Source organism: Triticum urartu, chromosome 4A, assembly GCF_056163025.1.
Source record: "Triticum urartu cultivar PI428250 chromosome 4A, HENAU_Tu73, whole genome shotgun sequence".
Taxonomy (NCBI): domain Eukaryota; kingdom Viridiplantae; phylum Streptophyta; class Magnoliopsida; order Poales; family Poaceae; genus Triticum; species Triticum urartu.
The window spans coordinates 23,010,083-23,035,868 of record NC_141876.1 but is presented as its reverse complement, the minus strand read 5'-3'; the positions used below and the strand labels follow the sequence as shown (position 1 = coordinate 23,035,868).

The following is a 25,786-nucleotide window of genomic DNA, read 5'->3' as shown; positions in this document are numbered from 1 at the left end:
CGCTTGTGGTATAGCCTGATGTCCAACGGATCTGACGACTTCAGCTCCGTGTGTATCTTTGCATATCCTAGCGTTTTCACGCTTTCACAAAATTCATATTTTGTGTGGACTTGGCTTTGTATGTATCTGAATCACAGGTCGAACCTGGATTCCTCAGACTGAGTTATGGAGCAACTACCTGCAGTAGTGTCCCATTGACAAAAGCCATCTTGGAACCATACTAAGTTCATGAATGAACTATATGATTCAACATCTTGTTTGTCGCTTCTAAAGCGTCAACATACTTAGCCCTTGTTATAGAAATCGCCACAGTATATTGTTTGGAACAATTTCAAACTACCGTGCCACCATATTGTGTATCACACAAAAAACCCTTAATTTAAATCAAAAATCGCATGGAGCATTGATGAAGACTATATCGATGTAATTACTTACAACAAGCACTTTCATAATCTCTACTTGCGAGAAAACATGTCATCAGTACTACTCTAGTACTAAATGACATCTTTCACTGTTGTCCTATGATCAGTACTTTTGACCACTTTGGTATCTATACTCACAACACCTTTGGAGTATCGGACATATCTGGTTGTTTTACATACCATGGAATACATGATTAACCCAAAACACGAAGGTGTGTGAAATCTCCATCATGTATTTTACTCATCAGTGTTTTGGGACACCGAGTCTTGTAAAAACTCTATCCATGTGACTTCGGCAAGAATCACTCCTTGGTGTTTTAAATGCTAAAAGGTTTTAGCATCTTGTCAATATGTATTCATTGCCTAGCCCCATTAGGTAAATCTATCTCCATAGATCATCATGCCTAATATTGAGGCTATTTAGCCTAAGAACTTCATCAAAAAACTATTTTCAAATGAAGTCCTAATTTGTGTCAAGGAATTTATTTCCAATTAGCAATGTGTCAAGCACACAAGGTTTTTAGAAATATTATTGTGCTCCCACTTACTTTCTTGAATTACAAGCATCTTCATTACCCATTGATGAAGTCAAAACCCCCTTTTGACCATTTCATCAAAACACAAAGATTCCAACTCCATTTTGCTCTCTTCTGTCCATCGCTGGAACTCTGAAGTTTGCATACCTACTAGCATCCTTTGGATCGACAAATTACTTTGGACTGTATCACATACAAGTCCTAGGTTTCATTTCCATCAGATGGAAATCCTTTTGTTATCCATGTATCATATCTCAAGATTGAAATATGTATTAATTGCTAGTTCAACCCGAACCTACTTTAAGCATCTCTACGGTAAGACAATCTCATTGTAGTCAACTCCTTGAACTTGTTATTTCAACAAGTCGAGCTTTATGGATAAAACATTTTTATCCGTATCAGTTTTAAGTTCCATAAATATTCGTTAGACTCTAAGTCTTCCGAAAGGTGTATCAAGGTTTTAATCTTGAATCACTTATATGGAAACTAACTCGGGTTGTATTGGCATTTAGCCAATTCCGGAGTCAGGGCCCATCAACGCTTCCTTGTGTATCGTAGGTATAATGTTGTCTAACAACAATATCTCGTTTGCGCACCTGAGAGGTTTGCACGAGCCTTGCCTACGTGGTTCAGCTGCAAGTTCGACCGAAGTTCATACATTTTATTGTAGAGACTTCCGTATCAGTCGCAGTAGAAAACTCTGGAATTACTTCCAAGGTCTCTTTCCTTTGATCTGATGACGAAGATACTGTTTATCTCGTCGAGATGCACTATTCTCCCACTCACCTTTTTGAAAGAACCATTCTCTTTAAAAGCACACCGTTTCGCGGCAAAACTATTTGCCTCGGTATAGTGAGGGAGGAATATCCAACATTTTGGTATAACCTACAAAGTAGCACTTGTCTGATTTGGAATAGGTTTGTGACCTTTTACACAAGTCCCATATTCCAAATGTTAAGAAAAGATATAACATGGTTGGGCGTACCATACCATGGCTTCATTTCAACAGACCCGATGTAGCTCTTCTCAGTGTAAAAGCCGCAGTCTCTAAAGCATCACTTTAAAAGGGATAATGGCAAATTTATTTATGTCATCTTTGACCTTACCATGTCATAAATGGTTTGATTACATCTTCACAGACATTCCACTCATAGTGGTGTTCCGGAAGGTGTAAGTTATGAAACTCTTTTCACAACTCATCAGACATTCGCTAAACTTGTAACTCAAATATTCCTTTCCGCAATTGAATTGTAGAAATATAATTTTCTTGTTACAATAACTTCTACTTCATTTTTGAAAACCTTTCAAATGATTTCAAAAGATCCAGAATAACGTCTCATCAAGTAAATATCCATATATCTACTTGAGTCATTTCTGAAGATAGATAAATCCACTACTAACAACCTATATCGGACTACACACATCAAATGTATGATCACCAATAAGTTTGTTACTCGTTCCTTATGGCCTGTGAAGGTATTTCAGTCACTTCACTTTTCGGAGGAAAGTTGCAAGTGTCAGGTGATTCAAAATCAAATGACTTCAAAATCCATCATAATGGAATTTTCCATGCGGGTTTCTCCAATGTGACCAAATGCAGTGCCACACTTGTGTGGTATTCTTTTAGTCTTGCGACATTTAGCGTCAGTGTTATGGATGTATCATATTACCATCAATATTCATAACATACATCCCATCTTGGATGGAAGCATGGCCCTTCATGTTATTCATAATACTTAACAACAATTGTTGTTTTTATGAACAACTCTTTTGCAACAAACAATGTGCAATGGGCTAGAGTGTATGAAACTCGAAAATGAATTATGAAAGTAAACCTAGAGGTATTGTATTATTATCAATATTCATAACATACATCTCATTCATAATGAAAGTATGGCCCTTGTGTTATTCATAACATCGGACATAAAAAGTTCTCTTATGAACAACCTTCTTGCAAGAGGCTAGAGTTTGTAAAACTCTAAATGAATTATGAAAATAAATACAGACGGCAATACACCGATGGAAGGTATAGTAACATTTACTATGTTCCCTGTGTATACCTAAACCTCATTTCTGGCTAGTCTTTTAGGCCATAGTATTTCTTACATCGAGTTGCAACAGAATGCAATCGAGCGGGTATCTTTGTGATTTAACTCACAATACCCAAGAATCAGTGATCAACAATTTAATCATAATTCCCAAGGACTATATCTTTGACCAGCCTTCTATACATCAAAAACTTGTATGACATTCATACATGAGCTGGATATTTCAGTCTTCTTTCTATTTACCTTTATACTTCTAACAGTTTAACTTTTAGTATTTCTCCTACTCGCAAAAGAAGCACCCAACTTAAGAGTGGCGTTAGCCCCGGACTTCCTAGGCGTGTAAGTCATACTAACACCCTTTGGACACTTCCTTTCTCTTTAAGTTGTTGTTTTATTCACCTTTCATTATATGACAGGCGTTCTTCTGGATCCCTTTCCCAACAGTCAAATGCATAGTAAACACTTTTACTAATACTTGCAAACAAACATTACTTTGTTTGTATTTGAAAATAATTTTCAGTTCCATGAATATCATATAACTATCCCAACTTTCGAAGTTTGGGTTTCATGGAAGCAAACATATTTCACTTGACCGTAACAGAATTCTAGCTTTTGGATCGAAGGACGAGAGTCACATGATCCATAGCATTAGCGGGAGGATACGGAAAGCATGCGATAGGACAAAGTCCTTCTCGGCACTCTTGAGGACAATCCTCACATTACATTACCAACCGTAAAGTTTTAACCAGATATTTAACAGCTATTCAACTTTAATAGGGAGGGTGGAAACGCGAGCCATTATTCTATAACTATTAGGCAAAAACACTTTAGACAATGTTCACAATTAATTGCACTAAGAATTAAACAAGTTAATTCAACAGTGCGCTCCCACTCAAATTAATATCTCTCATAATTGATCGTGAGCGATTGAAGATCCGCATTTTAATTCAACGCCATTGGTGTAACACCACTGATGACGAAACTCTCAACCGGTAGGCCAACTTGCCAATCACATCTCTATGTGACTCTTGTTCATCTTTCGATGTGTGTGTTCCGAGCTCATGACGGTCATGCCTGAACGTCAAGACAACCAAGTGATCTCGCTGCGAGGTCTCAACTCACCCGCCTCACACTTCTCTAATCGTTCGTACCTGTGTGACACGGCGCACCCCGAAAAGATAGGTGCCGTGACGGTGCTACACTTGAGAGAACACTAACTACTTGATATTTTTGTGAGAGATCACCCTAATAAAAAGCGACTACGGCGCAATCAAGAAGGGTGCATCAAAGGGATAAACATCTCAGGCAATTCATAATTAGCATGATATGGTATAGCCCTTTCTGACGAAGAAGTCTTTCATTTCTTCGTCTTCGGCACTCGCGTCGGTGTTCACCTTCGCGAATATTGCCACCACCTTGTCGATGCACCACATGATATTGCTATCTCTATAGCTAATAAAATAATGCATTACAACAAGGTTGACACGCAGGTCATTTAAAGTGCAATCATATGGCTCCAGCCATCATGCCGAATCATGACACGCAGGTCATGTTAATCAATTTACATTATATAGCCATCTCATACATAATCAAATTATTATGAGCACTGCTATACCACATCATATGCACATGCAAACCCTCCTGCAAAACCAAGTTAGACGTCTCTAATCGGTTCATGCAAAAGATTATCTTACGTGGCTTCTAAGGTTTTGACTTAAACCGCAGCTACCAACGTTTTATCATCAAGTATGATTATTCAAGTTGCTAGATTAACATCTTGGGGTGTATGAAACACGAGATAATTAAATCTCGAGCCCCATACTAAAACTCCGTCATAGGCATGACCCCCCTGCAGATCATATCTGCAATGCCCTTTCATCAGCGAATTTCATCTTTCTTTTGACTATGGCGGAACCCGAAGAACTGATAGCACTTCCATGATCAATCAGAATCACGGATTGCCAGAACTTTGTCAAATTCCACCATGCTGTCTCGAGATTGAGCAAACGCAAATTCTAGGGAAGTGACAAGAATGTCGGGTAACAGATTTCATCTGTCACCCGCATAAATAATTTTCAGCAATAGATCTCATCTACAACCTAATTATATTATGCAATACCCATACATCTCCATGTATTCTAGATCGAAACTTGCATCTACGCATAGTACGGCTCTTGATGCCACTGTTGGGTAACGCAGCAGAAAACAAAAATTTTCCGACCTACGCACCAGCCCAGGACCACTATGGAGACTGCATACAAGGTTTGATCTGTTTTGTTACCGACTCGTAGCGCAGCGGGAAGTAGAGTCGATGACGATCGGCGGTGCAGATCCCCGCAGCTAGGATTTACAACCTCCCAACCGCGAGGATGTATACCCTTATCTGCTCCTCAGACAGCCCTCTGGGAGGCGGTCGAACAGTCCCCTGGACGGTGTTGCGGACAGCCCTTCGGGAGGACCTTCGAAACTCGGACGGTCACTCGGACAGCCCTTCGGGAGGACTCACAGAACTCGGACCGTCACTTGGACAGCCCTTCGGGAGGCATTCTCGAACAGCCCCTCGGGCACTAAGATCGAAACTACGACCTCTCTACAGAGTTGCACACATACGGTGTCATCTATCCGGCAGGGCTTCGCCGTCCAGAACTAGTTCCTGCCGGAACCCAGACAGCCTTTCGGCTCTACGAAACTGTTTCGCTGGGAGGGAGAGAGAAGCCAGATCATGCATGGCACTTGTATGTGAGAAAGAGTGAGTGTGGAGGGCTGCCCCTCCACCTCTATTTATAGGAAATCCCAAGGGGTAGGATAGTTTCACACAAAAACCCAAAATGCACATGAATGAAGTCCTTCCACAAGGACCTAGGAGTGAAACCAAGGAACAAGAGGGTCCCCAATGGGGGATACCCCATGTGGCCGGCCACACCCCCATGAGGGGCCCAAAAAATGGCTCCTATCCATCCATGTCATCCCCAAGATCTTTTGGAGCAAAGCCCCAAAAGGTGGCTTTCCATGAAGTAACCATAAAGCTGATTTCACTATTCACGACGACATTTTTCAGCGTCCATTCGAACTGAAAATATTTATGTGGGCTTAGAACATTTCCAGTACCCACCAAAATGATTTTCAACGCATTCCGAAACAATTCTGGTTTAGTGATTTTCATCTGCGAAAAGCATCTGAAGTGGTTCCGGCAGCTCCGGAGCATATTCGGTTTTTATCCCGGAAAATTCCAGAAAGCTTCCAGAATGATTCTGGCACCCTCCAAGAATTATCAGGCATGTGCCGAAACCAATTTGACTTAATGGTATCCCCTAAAACAACTTTTCAGTTTCATCGAAACTGATCCGATGACCTCTCTCTGCGGAACCTTTTCCGCTGTCCGAAACTTTTCCGGTGTCCGAAACTTTTTTGGTGATTTTCTCTCAGACTCCTCGTCTAGTATTCAACAGATAGATGACCCTTAAGCGTGTGACCCTATAGGTTCGGTGAAGTATAGACATGACCCGGAACCCCTTCCGATCAATGATCAACATCGGAGCCGTGGACACTCATATTGACCCCTATACCCACACGAATAAATATTCGAGTGAACCTCCAATTGCAGTGAGCTATTCCTGTTGCTTCGCGATACGTCACAAACACCCAAGGTGAGATTTGTTGCATCCCCGTGGACGAACCATTTGTCCACCGTGCAAGTTACCTCGTTACCGGTTTTGTTCTCTTTTCTCGTTTCCGTGTTCCGGCATCCCAGTGATCAAATCACACTGTGTCTGGCCAGACGATGATGGATACCATAACACCGAGAGGGCCCAGAGATATCTCTCCATCGTCGGAGGAGCAAATCCCAATCTTGAGCTATCAAGTTACTTGACACACTTTTCCATGAACCCGTAAGCCGCCGTAATAGCCACCCATTTACGGATGACGTTTAACAAACCCCAAAGTTCATGAAGCAAGCATGAAGAAACTCGATACTCTCATGGTCTAAGGAATCATGCAAACGTTAACCATCTCTGTGATATGCACCATTAACTTGTGACGAATGAATCTCTTAGCATAACATCAATCTGGGTCGATTCAACACAAATGTTCTCTTAACATTGTGCCCTCAAAATTGCTGGCATAGACACGCCCATGATCAGGAAAACAGAACCATCATGCAACACTTGAGCTAGTCTTAGAGGCAGACTAGGAATACTTCTTACCATTTATTATTCCACACATGCATATGAGTCTTCCTCCGAGCCTCGTGGATATTGCAAACTCGAGAATCATTGCAGTTATAGCATGGAACATAAACATAATTATGAACTCGGAGATAAATAATATCATTTATTATTGCCTCTAGGGCATATCTCCTACAACTACCGCCACTATAACCGTGACTAGTGCCGCAAAACCCGACACGAGAAAAAGTCCTCTCGAATCGAGGCGGTAGGAACCAAACTACCCAGCGGTACTACGGTAGTGGGGTCAAGGGCGGTAGTACCACTGTGGAGCGGTACTGCCGCTTGTGACCCTTTGGCCGTAGTACCGCAGGCAGTGCGGTACTACCGCTGGGGCGCGCGCGGGAGAGAAGGGATCTCTCAAATAAGCTGAGGACCAGCGGAGGTGCCAGGCCCCCAGCGGTACTACTGCTGTGGAGCCACGGCGGTACTACCGCTGCGAAGCGGTACTGCCGCTTGTGGCTTCTCAGCGGTACTACCGCTGGGTGCGCGGTACTGCCGCTTAGACCTAGACAGAACAAGGAAGAGAGGAGAGATCTCTTCAATGGACAGGAAAAGCTCGGAGGGTGAGAAGCTGATGTGTACGTGATGATTCCACCCAAGCAAAACCCCAGCGGACCCCCTCTTGATAGTACGGTGCCCTCTACGCAACTAGTCCACCTAGAAAGAAATGAAAGAGCTACACCATCTTTAAATACACTCCGAGGGGAAGAAAGCGTCTCGTGCCAGGGGAGAATCTGAGAATAATTCAACGCACAAGATTAGTCCGCAAACATGTTGTCATCAATCACCAAAACTACCTTGAGAGAGATATGCCGTAACAATGCCGGAACACAGAAACAAGAAAAGAGAACAAAACCGGTAACGAGGTAACTTGCATGGTAGACAAAGTGTTGGCCCCACAGGAATGCAATAGATCTCACCTCGGGTATTTGTGACATATCCGAAGCAACAGGAATAGCTCACAGCAACTAGAGGGTCACTCGAATATTTCATTCGTGTGGGTATAGGGGTCAATATGAGTGTCCACGGCTCCGATGTTGATCATTGATAGGAAGGGGTTCCAGGTCATGTCTATACTTCACCGAACCTATAGGGTCACACGCTTAAGGGTCATCTATCTGCTGAATACTAAACAGGGAGTCTAAGAGAAAGTCACCGGAAAAGTTTCGGAGACAACGGAAGAGTTCCGGAGAGAGAACACTGAAAGAGTTCCGGTAAAACCGAAAAGTTGTTTCGCAATATATTATTAGGTCAAAATGGTTTCGGCACTCGTCTGGAAATTCTTAGAGGGCCCCAGAATTGGTCTGGGAACTTTTGGGAATTTTTGGAGAGAAAAAACGAAAATGTTCCGGAGCTATCGTAACCGCCGTTGTTGTTTTTCGCTGATAAAAATCACCACACCGGAAATGTTTCGGATCATGCCCGGAATAATTTTAGAGGGTGCCGGAAATGTTCTAGGACCTTCCGGAATTTTTCAGAAAAAATGTTTCGCGAAAATCATCTTTTCTCAGCACGAGGGGATAAGATCCCACGAATCGGGGGTTACATGTTTGTTGGCTTTTTGTCTAGGGAGCACCCATGTTTCTAGGAGACATGTTGGTGGCTTGTTGCCCTCCCCCATGGGAGGGTGCAAGGTTGTGGCTGGCCAAGGGGGTGCCTCCATGGTGTCCCCTTGGTGCCCCACTTGAGTTACCATTTCACCCTTTATGTGGGACATGTAGCATGGGTGTTTTGATATTTGCTCCACCACCCCACCCCTTGCCTTGGCCTATAAAAGGAGGAGAAGGGGATGACATTCTCCTCATCCCCTGCTCTCATACACATGCCATGCATTATCTGGCTTCTGCTCTCCCTCCCACGAAAAGAGTTTCGTAGAGCCGTAAGGCTGTCTGGGTTCCGGCAGGAACTAGTTCTGGACGGCGAAGTCCTGCCGGATAGCTGACACAGTATGTGTGCAACCCCATAGAGAGGTCGTAGTTTCGGTCTTTTTGCCCGAGGGGCTGTTCGAGTGTCCTCCCGAAGGGCTGTCTGAGTCTCCGTTCGAGTTTCGAGGGTCCTCCCAAAGGGCTGTCCGTGACATCATCCGGGGGACTGTCCGACCGCCTCCCGAAGGGCTGTCCGGCGAGGGAGTACATCCTCGCGGTTGGGAGGTTGTAACTCCTAGCTGGGGGGATCTACACCAACGATCTCCACCGACTCTTCTTCCGTTGCGCTTCGAGTCGGTACGGAACATATCAAACCTTGCATACAGTCTCCATAGTGGTCCTGGGCGTGCTCGCTATACCGATTTTTTTTGTTTTCTGTCGCATTCCCCTACACCATGCTGCCCCGGCGGCCTTGGCCTCTGCCCGCGCGCTGCGATCGTCTGTTGCTACAGTCGGCACTGCTACTGGCCCCGGCCTGGCCGCGCTCGCTGGCGAGCACGAGGAGATGGGCGTGGAGGCAGGACGCGCACACGCCGAGAGGACGAAAGTCGAGATGGGAAGAGCGTGAGGAAGAAGATGGTATATTTAGAGAATGTTTTTTTATGGGTTGATTATACGGGTTCTGTTCGGCCGCAGCTAAAATCGACCCTTATAATTCGTTTTCCTCAGCCCGTAAAACACTTATGCGGGTCGTGTTTTTGCAGGGTCTGAGTTGCTCTAACAAGCTTACTCATGTAGTATCGGGTTGTCATATGAGCAACAACATACATGACCACAGAACACGGAAATAAAACATATGATCCGACTTTACTTATAAGATGATTTATCAAAAAATAGGTGAGCAAGGCCTAAATTTATGACTAAAATGTGTTAGTAGATCTCATGAGATAATAAAATCTTTTCAAGATAGCAATGGGTACCCGTAACACGATCCCCGATGGGTAAATACTCTATTATTAGGGCATCTCCAACGGCAACTCACAAAAAACCTCTCGCATTCGTCCGTAACACGATCCCCGATGGGTAATTACTCTATTATTAGGGCATCTCCAACGACAACTCGCAAATAACCTCTCGCATTCGTCCGCGAACCGGGGGGGTGGGGGCAAGTCTGCATACATGGATACGGGAGGTCGACATCCAACTGTAGCCGCATACATTTTAAACTATTTTTTAACAAAACAGATGAAATTCATGCAAACATGACTGGATTTCATACAAACATGACAGATTTCATACAAACACGACAGATTTAACTACATTTCAAACATTTAGGACAAAAAAAGACCCGCCCCTAAACCTATCCTACGGCGGCGACGTCCGGCGTCAAGCCCATATCGTCCTCCTTCCGCCGTATCCATGAGCACCGGTGATAAGACCGATGAAGTGAAGGTGCAGTCTTCGGCGAGGAAGAGTAGAACACGGGAGACGGACCGGCCCACATGGGACACAAGGCGCCGCCGCCTCCCGTAGCCTACTCATCCCCTCGAAGGAGTCCGCGACCTGTCCGTCGCTGGTGGACGTGAGGTGCACGATGGAAATGGTGGTGTCGGCGCTGTCTTCGTCCCACTGGGCCGGGTGATGGTTCGTCAGCAACACGTAGGAGGTGTAGTTGGCGTTGTTCTCCTCCGCGATCGCCTGAAGCTGCGCCTCCGCGGCAGCTGCTTCCTGGCGAGTGGCGAGTTGAGCGCAGACGACATCGTAGATGGCACGTTGCTCTGCCATGAAGCTGGGGTTTGCAGCGGCCATGGCCGCCACGACCTCCTCGCTCGCCGTAGATCTGGCCCCTCACCAACTGGTGCTGCACCAGGAGGAACAGGTTGTACCACTGTTCCTCATGCGCCTGCTGGAACACCGACAAAAGCGCATGTGCAGGCTGCACCTCCGCCATGGCGGCGTTGAACTACGCCTGCGCCTGCTCCATGGTGAAGCCGACGTGCACAGGAGACGCGAAAGCCGGCCGGCGGTGTCGGAGCCCGTCTCCATCGTGGCTGGCCGGCAAGCCGGCCTCGATCCACCTAGCATGGCGACTATGCCAGGCGGCGGCAATAAAGGCGGATTCTGCTATATAAAGGCGGATTCCGGTGAGGCCGGGCGTCCAGGCGCGTCAATGCGCGGCGCCAGAGTGGGTTTTTCGAGGGGCGAGCCTGCTTAATGGCAGCAGACGGACGGACAACAACATTGAACGGGCACGGTAATGTTCGTCCCGTCCCGTCCAGTCACGCGTCTCCGGCATTGAACAGGTGCAGGCACCAAAGATGCGTCGTGGGTGGCGCCCTCGACCGGCGCGCCGCTTCAATGGCAGAGGCAGTGAGAGGTCGCGTCCGCCCCGAGCCGCCTTCAATGTTGACCGGCATGCTCTACAGTGGCATGAATGCGGGCAGCTGGCACCGAGCGGGAGCGCGCGGGGAAGGGGGGTTTTGATGGACCGGGGCAGTCAGAATACGGGCTTGGGATCGGTCCGGACTCCCACAACCCCCCCCCCCCCCACGTTTTCTCCGGTTTGCGAAAGAAATCACGTCTGGACCGCTCCGCAGACCGATACAGGTTGGCGTTGGATGACTTTCATGGTCCGAACAACACGATCCGGACGGTTGCGGGAGGTTTACGGGTCTGCCTTGGAGATGCCCTTATGAGGGTACAAGTTTTGGTCACATTTGGTGTCCACGCGCAAGTAAATGGAAAAAAACCTTCCCAGAGGCAATACAAGTACAAGTATGTTCCTCCATTACCCATAGCCCTTACCCATGGGTACCCAACAGTGGAGGCCTGACATATTTACCCATCTATCATTGGCTCAAATTTGAGCTTTATCTTTGTCAGTTGTCTTGTGTGAACTATGCCATCTAGAACTACTCTTGAGAGTTATGACCTGTGAGATGTGAAAAAGTTCTGATACTTGATCGTTTGACCTTGCAACTTGTTATGATATTATGTGATGCATAAATTATGCTATTAAATTGTAGGTGTTAGTGCTATGATGTGATGGCATGCATTTGTTGTGCAATTATTTTATTGAATTGATGGGTAATAGTGTTATGATGTGACGGTATGCACTTGCATTGTGCAATTACTCTATCGAATTGATGGTGGTTAGTGTTATGATGTGACACTATGCAATTGTGTTGTGCAAACTATGCTATTGAACTGTGGGATGATATGATTTCAATTATAAGTTGTCGATTTCATATGTGCGAACTGTGAATTGCTCCTGGAGTTGGCATCAGAAGGGGGCGGGATAAGAAAACTGTGTGGAGCCATGGCACAATCGCACCTATGCTCAACACCACGCATCGGCTGGCTGGCGCCTTTAAAAGAGATATGTGTATGGCTGGAACCGTAAAGCATGATGCCAACCATCAAGTGACGATTTTTAGGGGACTGTTTGGTTGACGACTGAGATGACCATGCCAAATAAGGGCGTACCAAAATTTTGGCGAGCAAATTCGTCGTCGTTGTTTCACTCATGAATGGTGCAGTGTCTCAACTGGCATATCAAAAAATTCGCATGGCGTGAAAGCTAGGCCTCAAACGAAACACAACACCATAATATTGGTAAGGTAAGTGGGCTACCATCCAAACAGCCCGGCTTAACTTAGCGTCAGATTTATATCTTCAAACGGTGCAGGTGGCGACTGATTATCTCACGACGATGAAACATCTAAAGGAGTATCGGGAAGTGCGAAGTTTGTGTGCTCGGGCACCATGGTGCCTTTTTAAAAAAAAAAGAGTTGAAAACCATATTTAAGTTTTAAAAATCAGAAATAATTCTATGGCAACTTGTATGTATTCACTACAGATCTCTGAAATTTTGTTTTGAAAAAAAATATGCAATTTGTAAGTTGTACAACAAAAACAAATTCCGGCCTATCTGAAAATACGCCACGTGTGAAAGTAAAATGTTATGATTTTTTGCACATATGTAGTTTATACACGTGTGTGTGTTTACAAAAAGTTTTAATTTTTTTGTGCTATAAAAAATGATTTTCAAAAACGGGCACCAAGGTGCCTGTGCACCATTTACAATTAGCGGAGTGCTGGGGCACTAGAAGCATGATATGCATGATATTAAAGCAAGGAGGGCTGGTTTTCACAAATGTGTTTTGTACTCCCTCCTTCCATCTATATAGGGCCTACTTCCCTATATAGATGGAAGGAGCACATGAAATGGGAGAGGCAAACTTTGAGGCACACGGCTTGTAGACACTCCTGAGATTGCTTGTATCCCAAACATTGTCTTAGTTTGAATAAAGTTTTTCACCCTCTAGAAAAACAACCAGCTATCTTAGACACTCACGAGATTGCTTGTATCCCAAACACTATCTTAGATCTACATGCCGTAATAAAACCTACCACATGTTAACACCATAGGCTATAAAATTGTAGTCTTGCTTCGAGCCTATGCATGCTGTCACCGCACTATGCGCATTTGTTTATATTTTATTAGTTCAAAACATGATCAACCAAAGTATGATCCAAAATATGATAGAGACTAGTAAACCTAGACGAAGGGACTGCCTCCGTCCTGATTTATTAGTTATCATTGTAGTCTGGGTCAAAATTTAATCATTTTGATTAGCAAAATACTCCCTCCGTTCCTAAATATAAGTCTTTTTAGAGATTTCACTACAAACTACATACGAATGTATATAGACATATTTTAAAGTGTAGATTCACTCATTTTGCTCCGTATGTAGTCTATAATGGAATCTCTAAAAAGACTTACATTTAGAAACAGAGGAAGTATTAATGCATGTCATAAAAGAATTTTGTTGAATTCGTACTTGAATAAAGTTTGCAATGATGTTATTTTTACTACTCCCTCCATCCATATATATAGGGCCTAATGCATTTTTTGTGATTGCCATTGACATTGATAAGATTAATAGTATATGAGATACATAATATAAAAATTATATCATTAGAAGCTCCTTTCACATATGAATTTAACGGTATGTTTTGTGTAATTTACATGTCATATATTATTGCTCTAACATGTGGTCAGTGAGTTAGAAAAAACATATGATCAATGTTAGCCTCGAAAAATAAATTAGGCCTATATAGATGGATAGAGGGAGTATGTATAACTTATTTTTTATTAGTTAAAATCATGGTAAAAATATGATCCAAAATACGAAGGGGACCAGGAAATAAAAAAAGCTTGAAGAAAATAAAAAACTACTCTCTTGTCCCATAATAAAATACAGTATTACATCCAATATACTCATAATTTAAGACATTATTACATTTACTATGTGTTGCCCTGCTGACTCATATTTGATTCTCTATTTTTGTACCAGTTCAGGTTCATTTTCTGCAATTAGGAAATGTCGATAGACCTCTATCATGAGCACTACTCCTACTGTTTTGGGCAGCGCGGGCATGCATGCTTCCCAGAAAGGTCAACGAGTTGTGAACATCAAGAGCCCTGGTCAACGCATCGGTAGGCATGCCGGCCCATCTCGAGCCCGGACAGGACTGCAGTCTACAGGCATGCTCTCGTTCTTTTACTGCTTATAACATTGTTTACGAGTATAGGAGCTCGAATTTCGAGGTTCACAATCTCGCTAGGCATGCATTTTTTTTAGGGTTTAGTCGTTATGTTTGGTTAGGCCAACCCAGAGACTTGAATTTTATTCCTGTAAATGTTGGAACAGTTTGAATAAAGCCTGGCGAGAATGTTTCAAAAGAAAAGGCATGCTAGCCGGGAGAGTCGGCCCGTGCGCAGGGACCAAGGCGTGTAATTAATCCGTGATTAATTCCCGTGATTATTGCCCTGGTTGTTCAACATCCTCCATGCTGCCAACCAAAACGAGAGATTTTCTCTTTTATATTTTATTTTTCAACAAAAACGAGAGATTTCGCTCTTTTATTTTTTTTGGCAATTGAGAGAGTTCTATTTCAAACAAAGGCATTTTATTTATTTAGAATGGTAAAGCTGAGCCTAGCCCGAGTCCTCTCCCGCATCGACCCTCCTTAACATCAGATTTCGTGGCTTGATTGTTGCTGGCCGTCTGATATGCCTCCTCTCGTGCATGGGATCTGCATCACCATAGCTTGTCCGGACGCGGGCGCCGGGCATGAAGCAGCTCGGTGCCCGCTCTCTGTTCGCCGGTATGTCTCAACCGGGCAAACTGGCGACGAACATGCAGATGTTTGAGATGATTCACGACGGAGGCGAAGGCTGCTATGAGGATAGGCATGTGGATGGCTCGGGGTCCATGCAGTCGGGCACATACACCCAGCAGCCGAATTTGTACACCGTCCAGCAGGAGCAGGAGGAGGACGGCGATGGGGACCTTGCTGGTGATCCAAAGAAGGGTAGAAAAGAAAGGTTCAACATGAAGGAGGACAAGTTGTTGTGCAATTGGTGGTTGACCACTAGAATCGATCCGATCCATGGCACATAGCAAAGGGCGTTACATTTTAGGCCAACATTGTACTTGGTTCATGAGCACAAGCATTTCGAGCCCTACATTGATGAACTAATACGCAACCACGGGGTAAAGTCGCTCAACCATTGATGGTACATCATCCAATAGGCTGTGTCCTAGTATTGCAGTAATTTGAAATAACTAATCAATTGGTGGCCAAGTGGCCTGCAAATCACCGAGCAAGTAAGTTGTTATGTGTTGGTTATTTGACCGGATATGCAACTTGATGACAATGTTTTTCTTTGTAGCCTTTACGTGCGTGCAACTTGTTCTTGAAGGTGGAGAAGAACTTCATCCTGATGCATTGTTGGTTAATCTTGAGTGGGCAATCCAACAAGTGGAATTTATTCATTGCCAACATCGTCAAGACCGCCAGCATCGTCACCGAAGAAGCGGGTGATCCAACTGTCCTAACAAAAGAGTTGTCCAAGAAAGTTTTTTTAAAGGAGGATGCAAAATGAGATGTTTTCTTTTTTACCCTTTTTCTATGTTTTCAGGCAATTGAGAGATCTTTATTCAAACAAAGGTTTTTATTTTAGGACCGCAAAGCTGAGCCTGATCCATGTCCTCTCAGCATCCACGCTTCTTGACATCAGATTTTGTGACTTGATTGTTGTTGGCCGTTGATACGCCTCCTCTTGCATGTGGGATCTACAACACCACAACTTGTCCGAACGCGGGCACCGTGCATGGAGCAGCTTGGTGCCCGCTCTCTGTTCAACGGTAATGTCTCAACCGTGTGGGGCGGCGTATAACGACACAGACAAGCAAATGTTTGAGATGATCCACGACGAAGATGGAGGGTGCTACGAGGTCAGGCAGGTGGGTGACTCGGAGTCCACGTAGCCAGGCATGGAGTCAGACACGTACACCCAGCAACCAAATTCGTACACCGGCCAGTAGGAGCCGGGGGAGGATTGCGATGACGACCTTGATCCAAATGAATTTGTTGTCTATCCAAAGAAGAAGGGTAGAGGAGAAAGCTTCAATATTAGGGAGTGCGAGTTGTGTGATTCGTGGTTGGCCACTAGCATCGATCCGAGGCAAAAAGGGGTAAAGTCGTTTAACCATCGATGATACATTATCCAAAAGGCCGTGTCCAAGTATTGCGGCAATTTGAAGCAACTAATCAGTCGGTGGCCAAGTCGTGTGCAAATCACCGAGCAAGTACGTTGTTATGTGTGTTGGTCATTTGACCGGATATGCAATTTGGTCACAATGTTTGTCTTTGTAGCCTTTCCGTGCGTGCAACTTGTTTTTGAAGGTGGAGAAGAATAACTTCGTCCTCGTGCATTGTTGCTTGAAGTTGACTGGGCAACCCAAGTGGAATTTATTCATTGCCAACACCGTCAAGACCGTCGGCATCGACACCGAGGAAGAAGCGGGTGATTCAACCGACCCAACAAAAGAGCCGCTCAAGAAGATTAGAAGAGGGTTCGTGGAAAGAAGTGGGAGGAGGAGAAGGAGAAGAGAGAAGGGGTAGCGGATAAGATGACAGAGAGGTTCGAGGACATCTTGGCGAAGAAGGAGGCATGCACTGGGGGCATGTGTCAAGCACTTCGACGTCAAGGAGAAAAAAAGACGGAGAGGTTTACTTGTTGAGGGCGGTGACTGAGAAGAAACTCAAGCTCGAAAAGAAGAAAACCATGCTCGAACAGAAGAATGTTAAGATCACGGCCGCTTTAGAGGACACAGAGATGTTGGCCTTGAAGATGAAGGAATTGGATGACGATGCAAGCAGTGCCGTAGCCAGAATATGCGTACTCGTAACTACAATATTTACTGTAGCTACAGTCAACGAAGGTTTCGTTTCCACGCCCCGGGCCACGGTCAGGGTAGCCCGGGGCCTGGCTACGCCCCTGGATGCAAGGATGACCGTGCAAGCCATCTGTGTTTGGATGTCGAAGTGCAAGGCGGACGAACTGGAGCCGAGAAAGAGGCGGATGGTGAGGAGGAGCCAGCGGCAGAGTGAAGGTGGGGGCTCGGTTAGCCGATACCATAGGGCAAAAAATCCCTTTTTTCATGGACTGTCAGTCTGAGATTCTTTTGTGACCAGACATGTAAAAACCATGCATACTTGTCTCCTTTTTATTGTGATCGGACGCCATGCATTTGAATTTCAAATTGGCCGGGTCTTGTCTGACATTTAGGAGATGCGGTTGGATGGCCGACTCCCGTATCACTGTCCACGGACCGTGAATGAATACGGTGTTTGATTTGAAGTCAGCATTGGAGATGCCCTAACTGCCTATGTTTCAAAATATAAAACGTTTTGGTCAGATTTTATACTATCATAAAAAATCTCACACTTTCCATTTGCATGTAACACAAAGAATTTCTACGAATACATGGACTTCTGTTTTACTAGAGAAGATTCCTACAAGAAAGATCATGACCATGAGGTCTTTGAGTACGTCGTATCAGCATTGTCCCGAAGTCGGGCACGTTTAAGGGAGGCTCTAGTCGAAGTCAGGCATGTTTCCATCAAACGTACGCTGATACTACTATATAATGATGCTCTGCAGCAGTACGGTACTCTTTTATGGCTGCCCCAAGCAAGTAGATGCACCAGTTCAAGAACCAAAGTGATTTACATGGATTAGAGCTCCCGTATCTTGAAGAAACAACTACATAAATGGCAGCAACGAACTTAATCAACCCAGCATTTGCTACCATAGCTATCTTCTTCTTCTTCGACCACATTACATATTTTAATCTGATGGCAAAAGATTATGTGCACTTTAAGAGCATCCGGGTACCAATTCAGTACAGTTATACAGTATATTGGAGGCTAACTGAACCTAACTTAACTCCATCTTTTAAGGCGAGGCCAAGCTTAGCTTATATTGGAGGCTCATTATAGAGGAGGACTGTTGCTCTGGATAAATTAGATTGAACCCCATTCTCATCTCGAAATAGTCCTTGTCTATGCATGGCGCCTCTCCCACCACCAGCTTTGGCTCCCTGGCAAGGCATCACCTGGAATGAAAATATGATGGTCAATGAGGTTTATCCGTGGTATGGGTTGTGTAACAAGCTTACCCATGTAGTATGAAGTTGTGGACGCATGAGAACCAACATAAACAAACATAGAAAACCAACACAAAACATATGATTTGGAGCTTTACTTCTAAGATTATTTATCAAAGTAAGAGGTGAGCAAGCCCTAAATGTATGACTAAAATGTGTTAGTGGACCCCATGAACCAATAAAGCCTAACAAGATGGCAACGGGTACCTGTTACCCGATCCCCGACGGGTAATTGCTCAATTAAGGAACGAGTTTGGGCCACATTTGGTGCCCACGGGTAAGTAAATGGCAAAAAAATCCTTACCCACTGGGTAACGCAGGTACATGTACGTTCGTCCATAAGTGATTACCCATACTTGTTACCCACTGGTACCCAGTAGTGAAGGCCTGACATGTGGACCCCGTCTTTTGTTACTCAGTTTTGAGCTATATCATTGTCATTTGTCTTGCGATGAACTATGCCATCTAGGATCACTCTTGAGAGTTATGACTTGTGACTTTGTGAGATGTGAGAAAGTTTTGATACTTGATCGTTTGAACCTTGATACTTGTTATGATAATGATGTGATGCATAAATTATGCTAGTATCAAATTGATGGGTGTTTAGTGTTATGATGTGATGGCATACACTTGTTGTGCAATTATTCTATTGAATTGATGGATAATAGTGTTACGATGTGATGGTATGCACTTGTGCTGTGCAATTATTCTATCGAATTAATGGTCATTAGTGTTATGATGTGATGGTATGCAATTGTGCTATGCAACTATGCTATTGAACTGCAGGATGTTATGATTTTGGATAATAAGTTGCTGGTTTGATATGTGTGAATTGCTCCTGGAGGTTGGCATCAGAAAGGGCGGGTATACCTGCGGGGAAGAATTGTCTGTCGGGCGACGAGTATGGGTGAAATTCTTCCCCGCGGTGGGTATGGGGTAATGGGCAAGCATGTGCTTTCACGGGCATGAAAAAAAAGGCTTTACCTGGTCGGGTAATTACCCAGTGCCATCTTGAGCCTTAATGGGCATGCTCAGAAAGAACTAGATGACCATGTGTAAATGTAGGACTAAAAGGTGTTAGTGGACCTCAAGAGCCAACACAGCCTAAGAGTCGGGGACTAGTAGGTTGGTACCCAGCCTCTTGATGGCACCATCGTACCTCAGTGACAGAAGACATACTCTGATGCAACTACAGTAGCACTATCTTCTTGTTATAACGATACCACTGCAACATTGGAAACCACCACCTATCGGCTACCAGATAACCAACAATTGCACAAACAGGTTAACATGAGAAGGCTTTAAGCTTACCAGGCTACCAGCCATGCATTCTACAGCTCTGGTCGGGCTGCGGCTGTTTCTGCTGCTGCTCTCCTTGGCCTCTCCTGCCGACTCATGCACCGAGCAAGAGGAGCACTCCCTCCTCCAGTTCCTCACTGGGTTATCTCAAGATGCCGGCCTTGCCATGTCGTGGAGAAACGTCACGGACTGCTGCGAATGGGAAGGCATAACCTGCAACAGGAGCGGGGGCGTCACTGAGGTCTCGCTGGCATCTAAAGGGCTTGAAGGGCGCATCTCGCCGCACCTTGCCGGCCTCACCGGCCTGCTGCGTGTCAACCTTTCACACAACTCATTCTCCGGAGGCCTTCCGCCGGAGCTCATGTATTCCAGAAGCATCGTCGTCCTCGACGTCAGCTTTAGCAGGCTTAGTGGGGTGCTGCATGAGCCGCCGTCTTCGGTTACCACCACCCTGACTCTGCAGGTACTGAACATCTCGAGCAACCAATTCGGTGCAGAATTTCCATCCTACACATGGAAGTTGATGCGGAATTTGGTCGTCCTCAACGCAAGCAACAACAGCTTCACTGGGCACATACCACCTTCTCTCTGCCTTTCGTCATCATTGGCCATGCTTGACCTTTGTTACAACCAATTGAGTGGCGGTATTCCTGCTGCACTTGGCGATTGCTCCACACTCAAAGTGTTCAAGGTTGGGCACAACAACCTAAGTGGGACTCTCCCTGCTGAACTCTTCCATGCCACTTCCCTGGAGCACCTCTCCTTCCCCAACAATGGATTACAAGGAGAACTTGATGGCGCAAACATAGTAAAACTCAGTAATCTGGTTACTCTCGACCTCCGAGAAAACAAATTCAGTGGGAAGATCCCAGGCTCCATAGGTCAGTTGAAGAGGCTAGAGGAGCTCTATTTGGGTAACAATAACATGTCTGGGGAGCTGCCATCAACTCTGAGTAACTGCACGCGTCTCATGGTCATTGATCTGAAGATCAACAACTTCAGTGGAGATCTAGGCAGGGTCAACTTCTCCACCCTACAGAACCTAACACATTTAGATATTCTGAGAAATAACTTCAGTGGCATAGTTCCAGAAAGCATATACTCATGCAGCAATTTGATTGCACTGCGGGTGTCGTTGAACCATTTCCATGGTGAGATCTCACCAAGAATAGGGAATCTGCACCTATCTTTCCTGTCACTTGCTAGAAACCCTTTTACAAATATCACAAAAGCTTTTCATGTCTTCAATAGCTTCAGGAACATCACCACTCTGATTATTGCCGAGAACTTCGTGAATGAGATGATGCCACAAGATGAGACCCTAGATGGTTTTCGGAATCTTCAATATATCCACATGGCCGACAGCGCATTAACTGGGCACTTGCCAGTTTGGTTATCAAAGCTCAGAAACTTGAAGGTACTAAAGTTGTCCAACAATCGACTTACTGGACCAATGCCAGGCTGGATCAACTCCCTACATAGCCTGTTCTATCTGGATGTATCAAACAACAGTTTTACCGGGCAAATCCCAATCACCTTGATGGAGATCCCAATGCTCAAAGATAATACAGCAGCTTATTTGGATCCTGGCCAAGTTGAACTACCTCTCTTTTGGAGGAATATATCGCGCCAATACCATTTTCTTACAGCTTTCCCTACTCTCTTGAATCTGAGCATCAACAATTTCACAGGTGTGATTCCACCGGAGATTGGTCAACTGAAAGTGCTTTCTGAACTCGATTTCAGCTCTAACAAATTATATGGAGTGATTCCGCTGTCGGTCTGCAATCTCACGAAGTTGGAGGTGCTAGACTTGTCTAATAACCATCTGAGGGGTGTAATCCCCGCGGCACTGGAGAGACTTCACTTCCTTTCTGCATTCAACATTTCTAACAATGACCTAGAAGGGCCTGTACCAGCAGGAGGCCAGTTGAGCACATTTCCAGATTCCAGTTTTGATGGGAACCCAAAGCTGTGTGGCACTATGCTTGTTCACCGTTGTAGTTCAACCGGAGCAGATGTTGTCTACGTTATCTCTGCAAAACAGCTCAGCGTCAAGGTCATATTTTTTGTTGGCTTTGGTTTGTTTTTTGGAGTAGGCGTGCTATATGATCAGCTAGTGTTATATAGGTATTTCGGCTAAGCCGATTTCAATTGTAATTTGTTCTAATATATTCAATGGATAGAGGTAAATCAAGCAATAAATAGCCATGAGTTTTTTTTTTTTGTGTGTGTGTCTGTGCTTGAATCCACCTGTAGTTAGATCTTGTTATATATTACTTGAGTCAGCTAAACGTTATGTTGTTCGCTTCCTGAATGAGAGAAGTACACTGCATTCTTTTTCTAGCTAGCAGCCTTGATGAGAGGTAGTAGTAATTCTGTACTTTTCAGATTGGACATCACGGTTGTGCAGAATTCAAGTGGGAAGTGTCCAGGGTAATGTAATTTTCTTTTAAACAGGGTTGGACCTAGCGTAAATATAAAACTACTCCAAAGAACAAACCAAAGCCAACAAGTGAATACCTATAGGGGTTATTATCAGCTAATAATTAAATGTAGGGGTTATTATCAGTTCTACATCTGAGTAGTCATTACTTAGTTGACCATAGAGCTAAAACTTCATAGAACATTACACATATTTGGTCCAGATATGAACAACTCCATGTAAGTATTTTTTTTTTCTGTTTTGCAGCCCTACTTCATGTAACAACCTATTGTGAAAACATCTTCAGAGAAACTATACTGAAAATTCCAAAAATATATCATGGTATTTTCAAATATATCATGCCAGTCAAGCTCATGCTAGACAACAATTAAATGGATAAAACTGATAATAACCCCTACTTTAATTCAGAGCTCAATCTACACAGGGCAAACAAGTCGCAGAGCAAGCCAGTAAGCTACTTTTTCAGGGTCAGTAACCTACCCTTGACAATAGCAAGTAATTACTATATACAAATCTGCAAAAACAGCACATCAATTTGCGCTTAGCTACAATATACTGGCAGAATACAGGGGCGACTGGTACATCCACCGAAAATCTGTAAGCAAGAGCACTGACAAAATACCTCCAGAGGACATACCACCAGATCATTCACGCTCCGCCTGACCGCCGGCGATCCAGAATCCCGAGCTTGATTTCGATTCCACCGAGGGCCTGAAGATTCGCTAGGGCTCGCGCAACCGCCGTGTCGCGCGGGGCGACGGGGCCGGGGGTGCGGGAGATGAACGCGAGAAATGATATCGCGCGCGCGGGGGCGCGCTCTCTTTTGTGTGCTCTGGATGCGCGCTCGATAGCTTGAACGGCGAGAGGGCGGGGTGGCCACCGGACTGGAGGGAGGCGGCGAGGGGCGCCGGCCGGCAGCGGAGCAGCTCGACCAACCGGAATCTGTCGCATGGGCCGAAGCTGAAAGGGAGCGCCTACAATTTGGGCTTTGCTTGATCTAAATTGGAGTCTTCTTGGCCCATACAGATTGAGGTAGAAAATATCGGGACGACGCGCTGGCTGGGCCGGCCCACTGCGCACAGTAGCCAACCAGGCATTTTCTGTTCTGTTCCCTTCTTAAAAAAAAGAGGCGTTTTTTATGTTCCCCTCAGGCTGGTTGTAATGCGGAGTATCATATACTAGTATCATGCGTAGTATCATATACTATATACTAGTGTATGATATTACCTCCATAATGCATCGTATCATATATTAGTATAATGTAGTATTTTATTTATTACCATGCATGACACATACTACCTCTGTCCTGGTTTATAGGTTCTCTTCGTAGTTTGTGTCAAATTTTGACCAAAGATTTAACTAACAAAATGTTAATCAAAAACACTGCACCCATAAGTGTTTTTTTGACAAAAAACATTCTTATATTATGGGACGGAGGGAGTAACCAATATGACTATTCATTTCAGAAGATTTTTTTTTTACATTTAGTACATGTATATATGTATGTTTCAGTTCCGGCTCTTAAAATTAGTAGTACATTTTACCCATTAGAGCACACTCTTAATTTTGTAGCAAGATTTTGGAAGAGAAATAACTGTGGACTAAATGAAAAACAAGAATAGGAAACGGAATTAGCAAACAAGTTATTAAAAAAAATGGTTATGATGTTGGAGATGCGTTGCAGAAGTAGTACTCTCTCGGTTCTCTCGTGGCCGTGCGGGCTCCTGCGGTGTGGGTTCACAACCATAGTGCACAGTCCAGTCATGGCGATTACACAAATCATGGCTTGGCGTGGCGGTCGGTCCGGGAGGAGGACCGTCAACCACACGTCCACATTTCCAAGTCTGCATTGCTGTCAACCTGACAACATCCCCACGGCTTGGATTTGGTCAGTCGCCGGACAGTAACCACTAGGAGCACATCACTGATAGATATTCTACACGTCTGTACTTAAAAGTCGTATATCATCCTAGACTCCTCTCTCTATAGCTAGCTTAAAGTATCTGGACTAAGCGAATCAATCTGGACCGGCCGCCTCTAGTCAATGCTTTGCCAAAACCTATATGAAAATGAAGCACTACAGTCAAACTGTGCAATTTTTATGCAACGTCCCTTTGTGGTTCGTACGACAAAGAGAATTGGGGCCACATATGCTACAGTGCATGACTTTTTTTTTCCTCTTTTAATTTTCAGTCACTTTTGTCTGACCGCTTGGCTAGCTACTTTACTTGTCCTTTGGTGGAACAGATGGGCATGCTACAATGGTTCCTAGAGCCAACAACGACTTGACTAATTGACTCGGCAATTCGTGTCATCATCACAATACTCACGAGTACTAACGTTTTGTGGACCGTGTCTCACACGCCCGCCCCGTTGCATATAAACCAGCTTTCAACCCGTTAACCCCTCGCACACTTCAGACGCGAGTTCCACTTGCGCGCGCACCGGCGACCGGAGAGCACGAGAGCGAGCTGCAGGCGCCGATTGTTCTAGCTAGCTCTAGCTCCATGGCGGCACGGCACCGGCGCCACCACGTCGAGGCACCGAAGCCAGCATGGCTCGTGACGATCAAGGTTGCTCCGCCTGCGCTGGCGAGGGGCGACGCTGCCAAGAAGCTCGCCGCGCCCGCTCGCTCGCCGATCCTGCTGTCCCCGTCGGCATGGCAGAAGGCGCAGCTCGACAAGAAGGACGTGGCCGTCGGTGACCGTGGCGACACCGGGGTCGCGCCGGCGCCGGCGTCGCCGAGGATCGGCTGCATGGGGCAGGTCAAGGGCACACAGAGATGCTCGAGCGCACGCTGCCCGGCCTCCTCGAGGGGACCGGCGGCGTCGGGCCTCCCGTGCGGCAGCCTGGCGGGGCTGCTGCTGGGGCTATTCGGGCGGCGGTCGACGGGGAGGAAGACGCGTGCATACTCCAAGGTCCGGGACGTGGCGAGTGACACGTCGTCTTCAGGGAGCGCAAGGGGTGCCCGTGCGCCGAGCCCGCTTGAGCTCGACCCACCGCTGCCGGTGCCGGCGCCGGTGGTGAGACGGCCGGCCTTGGAAGAGAACACCCCCAGCCTTTGGGAGCGGCGGCGCGGCGGCGCAAAGGTCCTGGAGGGTCTCCAGCTAGCGTAGGATCCTTCCTGGTAGATCAGAGTTGAGTTGCCGTCGCGTCGGCTAGTGATGCCAGGGCAAATTCCTGACACTACGCTAAGTACAAGATCAGTAGATCACTATCTCCCCCGCAAAAAAAAAAGTAGATCACTATCTATTTGTATGTGTATATATACGTATAGGGATGACTTGTGACATGATTTACACAAGATCGATGTTTGTGAGCTTCACCATGCATGTGGTCTCCAGCTACGAAATCAATCAAATCGTCTTGTGCTTTTATTCTTCTTCTTTTTTGAAAAGGAGGTTGAAATGTCCTGCC

The 25,786-nt window shown here is 45.3% G+C and overlaps 2 protein-coding genes and 1 long non-coding RNA gene across 3 annotated transcripts; 2 read left to right on the top strand and 1 right to left on the bottom strand.

Moving 5' to 3' along the window:
* Window positions 1-18,170: 18,170 nt before the first annotated feature.
* On the bottom strand, window positions 18,171-23,348 carry LOC125550361 (uncharacterized). The gene is made up of 2 exons (XR_007301585.2): window positions 22,992-23,348; window positions 18,171-18,573 (listed from the first exon to the last, which is right to left on the bottom strand). It is a non-coding gene; the product is annotated as an uncharacterized LOC125550361 (long non-coding RNA).
* On the top strand, window positions 19,937-22,141 carry LOC125550360 (receptor-like protein 2). Its single transcript, XM_048713338.2, has one exon. The coding sequence runs from the start codon at window positions 19,949-19,951 to the stop codon at window positions 22,064-22,066; it is 2,118 nt and encodes a 705-aa protein (XP_048569295.1). The 5' UTR covers window positions 19,937-19,948; the 3' UTR covers window positions 22,067-22,141.
* Window positions 23,349-24,762: 1,414 nt separating the features above from the next.
* LOC147974561 (uncharacterized) lies at window positions 24,763-25,746 on the top strand. Its single transcript, XM_087519506.1, has one exon. The coding sequence runs from the start codon at window positions 24,877-24,879 to the stop codon at window positions 25,483-25,485; it is 609 nt and encodes a 202-aa protein (XP_087375632.1). The 5' UTR covers window positions 24,763-24,876; the 3' UTR covers window positions 25,486-25,746.
* Window positions 25,747-25,786: the final 40 nt, after the last annotated feature.

Coding starts and splice junctions, on each gene's coding strand:
- LOC147974561 (XM_087519506.1), top strand. CDS start 24,877: ATGGCGGCACGGCACCGGCGCCACCACGTCGAGGCACCGAAGCCAGCA.
- LOC125550360 (XM_048713338.2), top strand. CDS start 19,949: ATGCATTCTACAGCTCTGGTCGGGCTGCGGCTGTTTCTGCTGCTGCTC.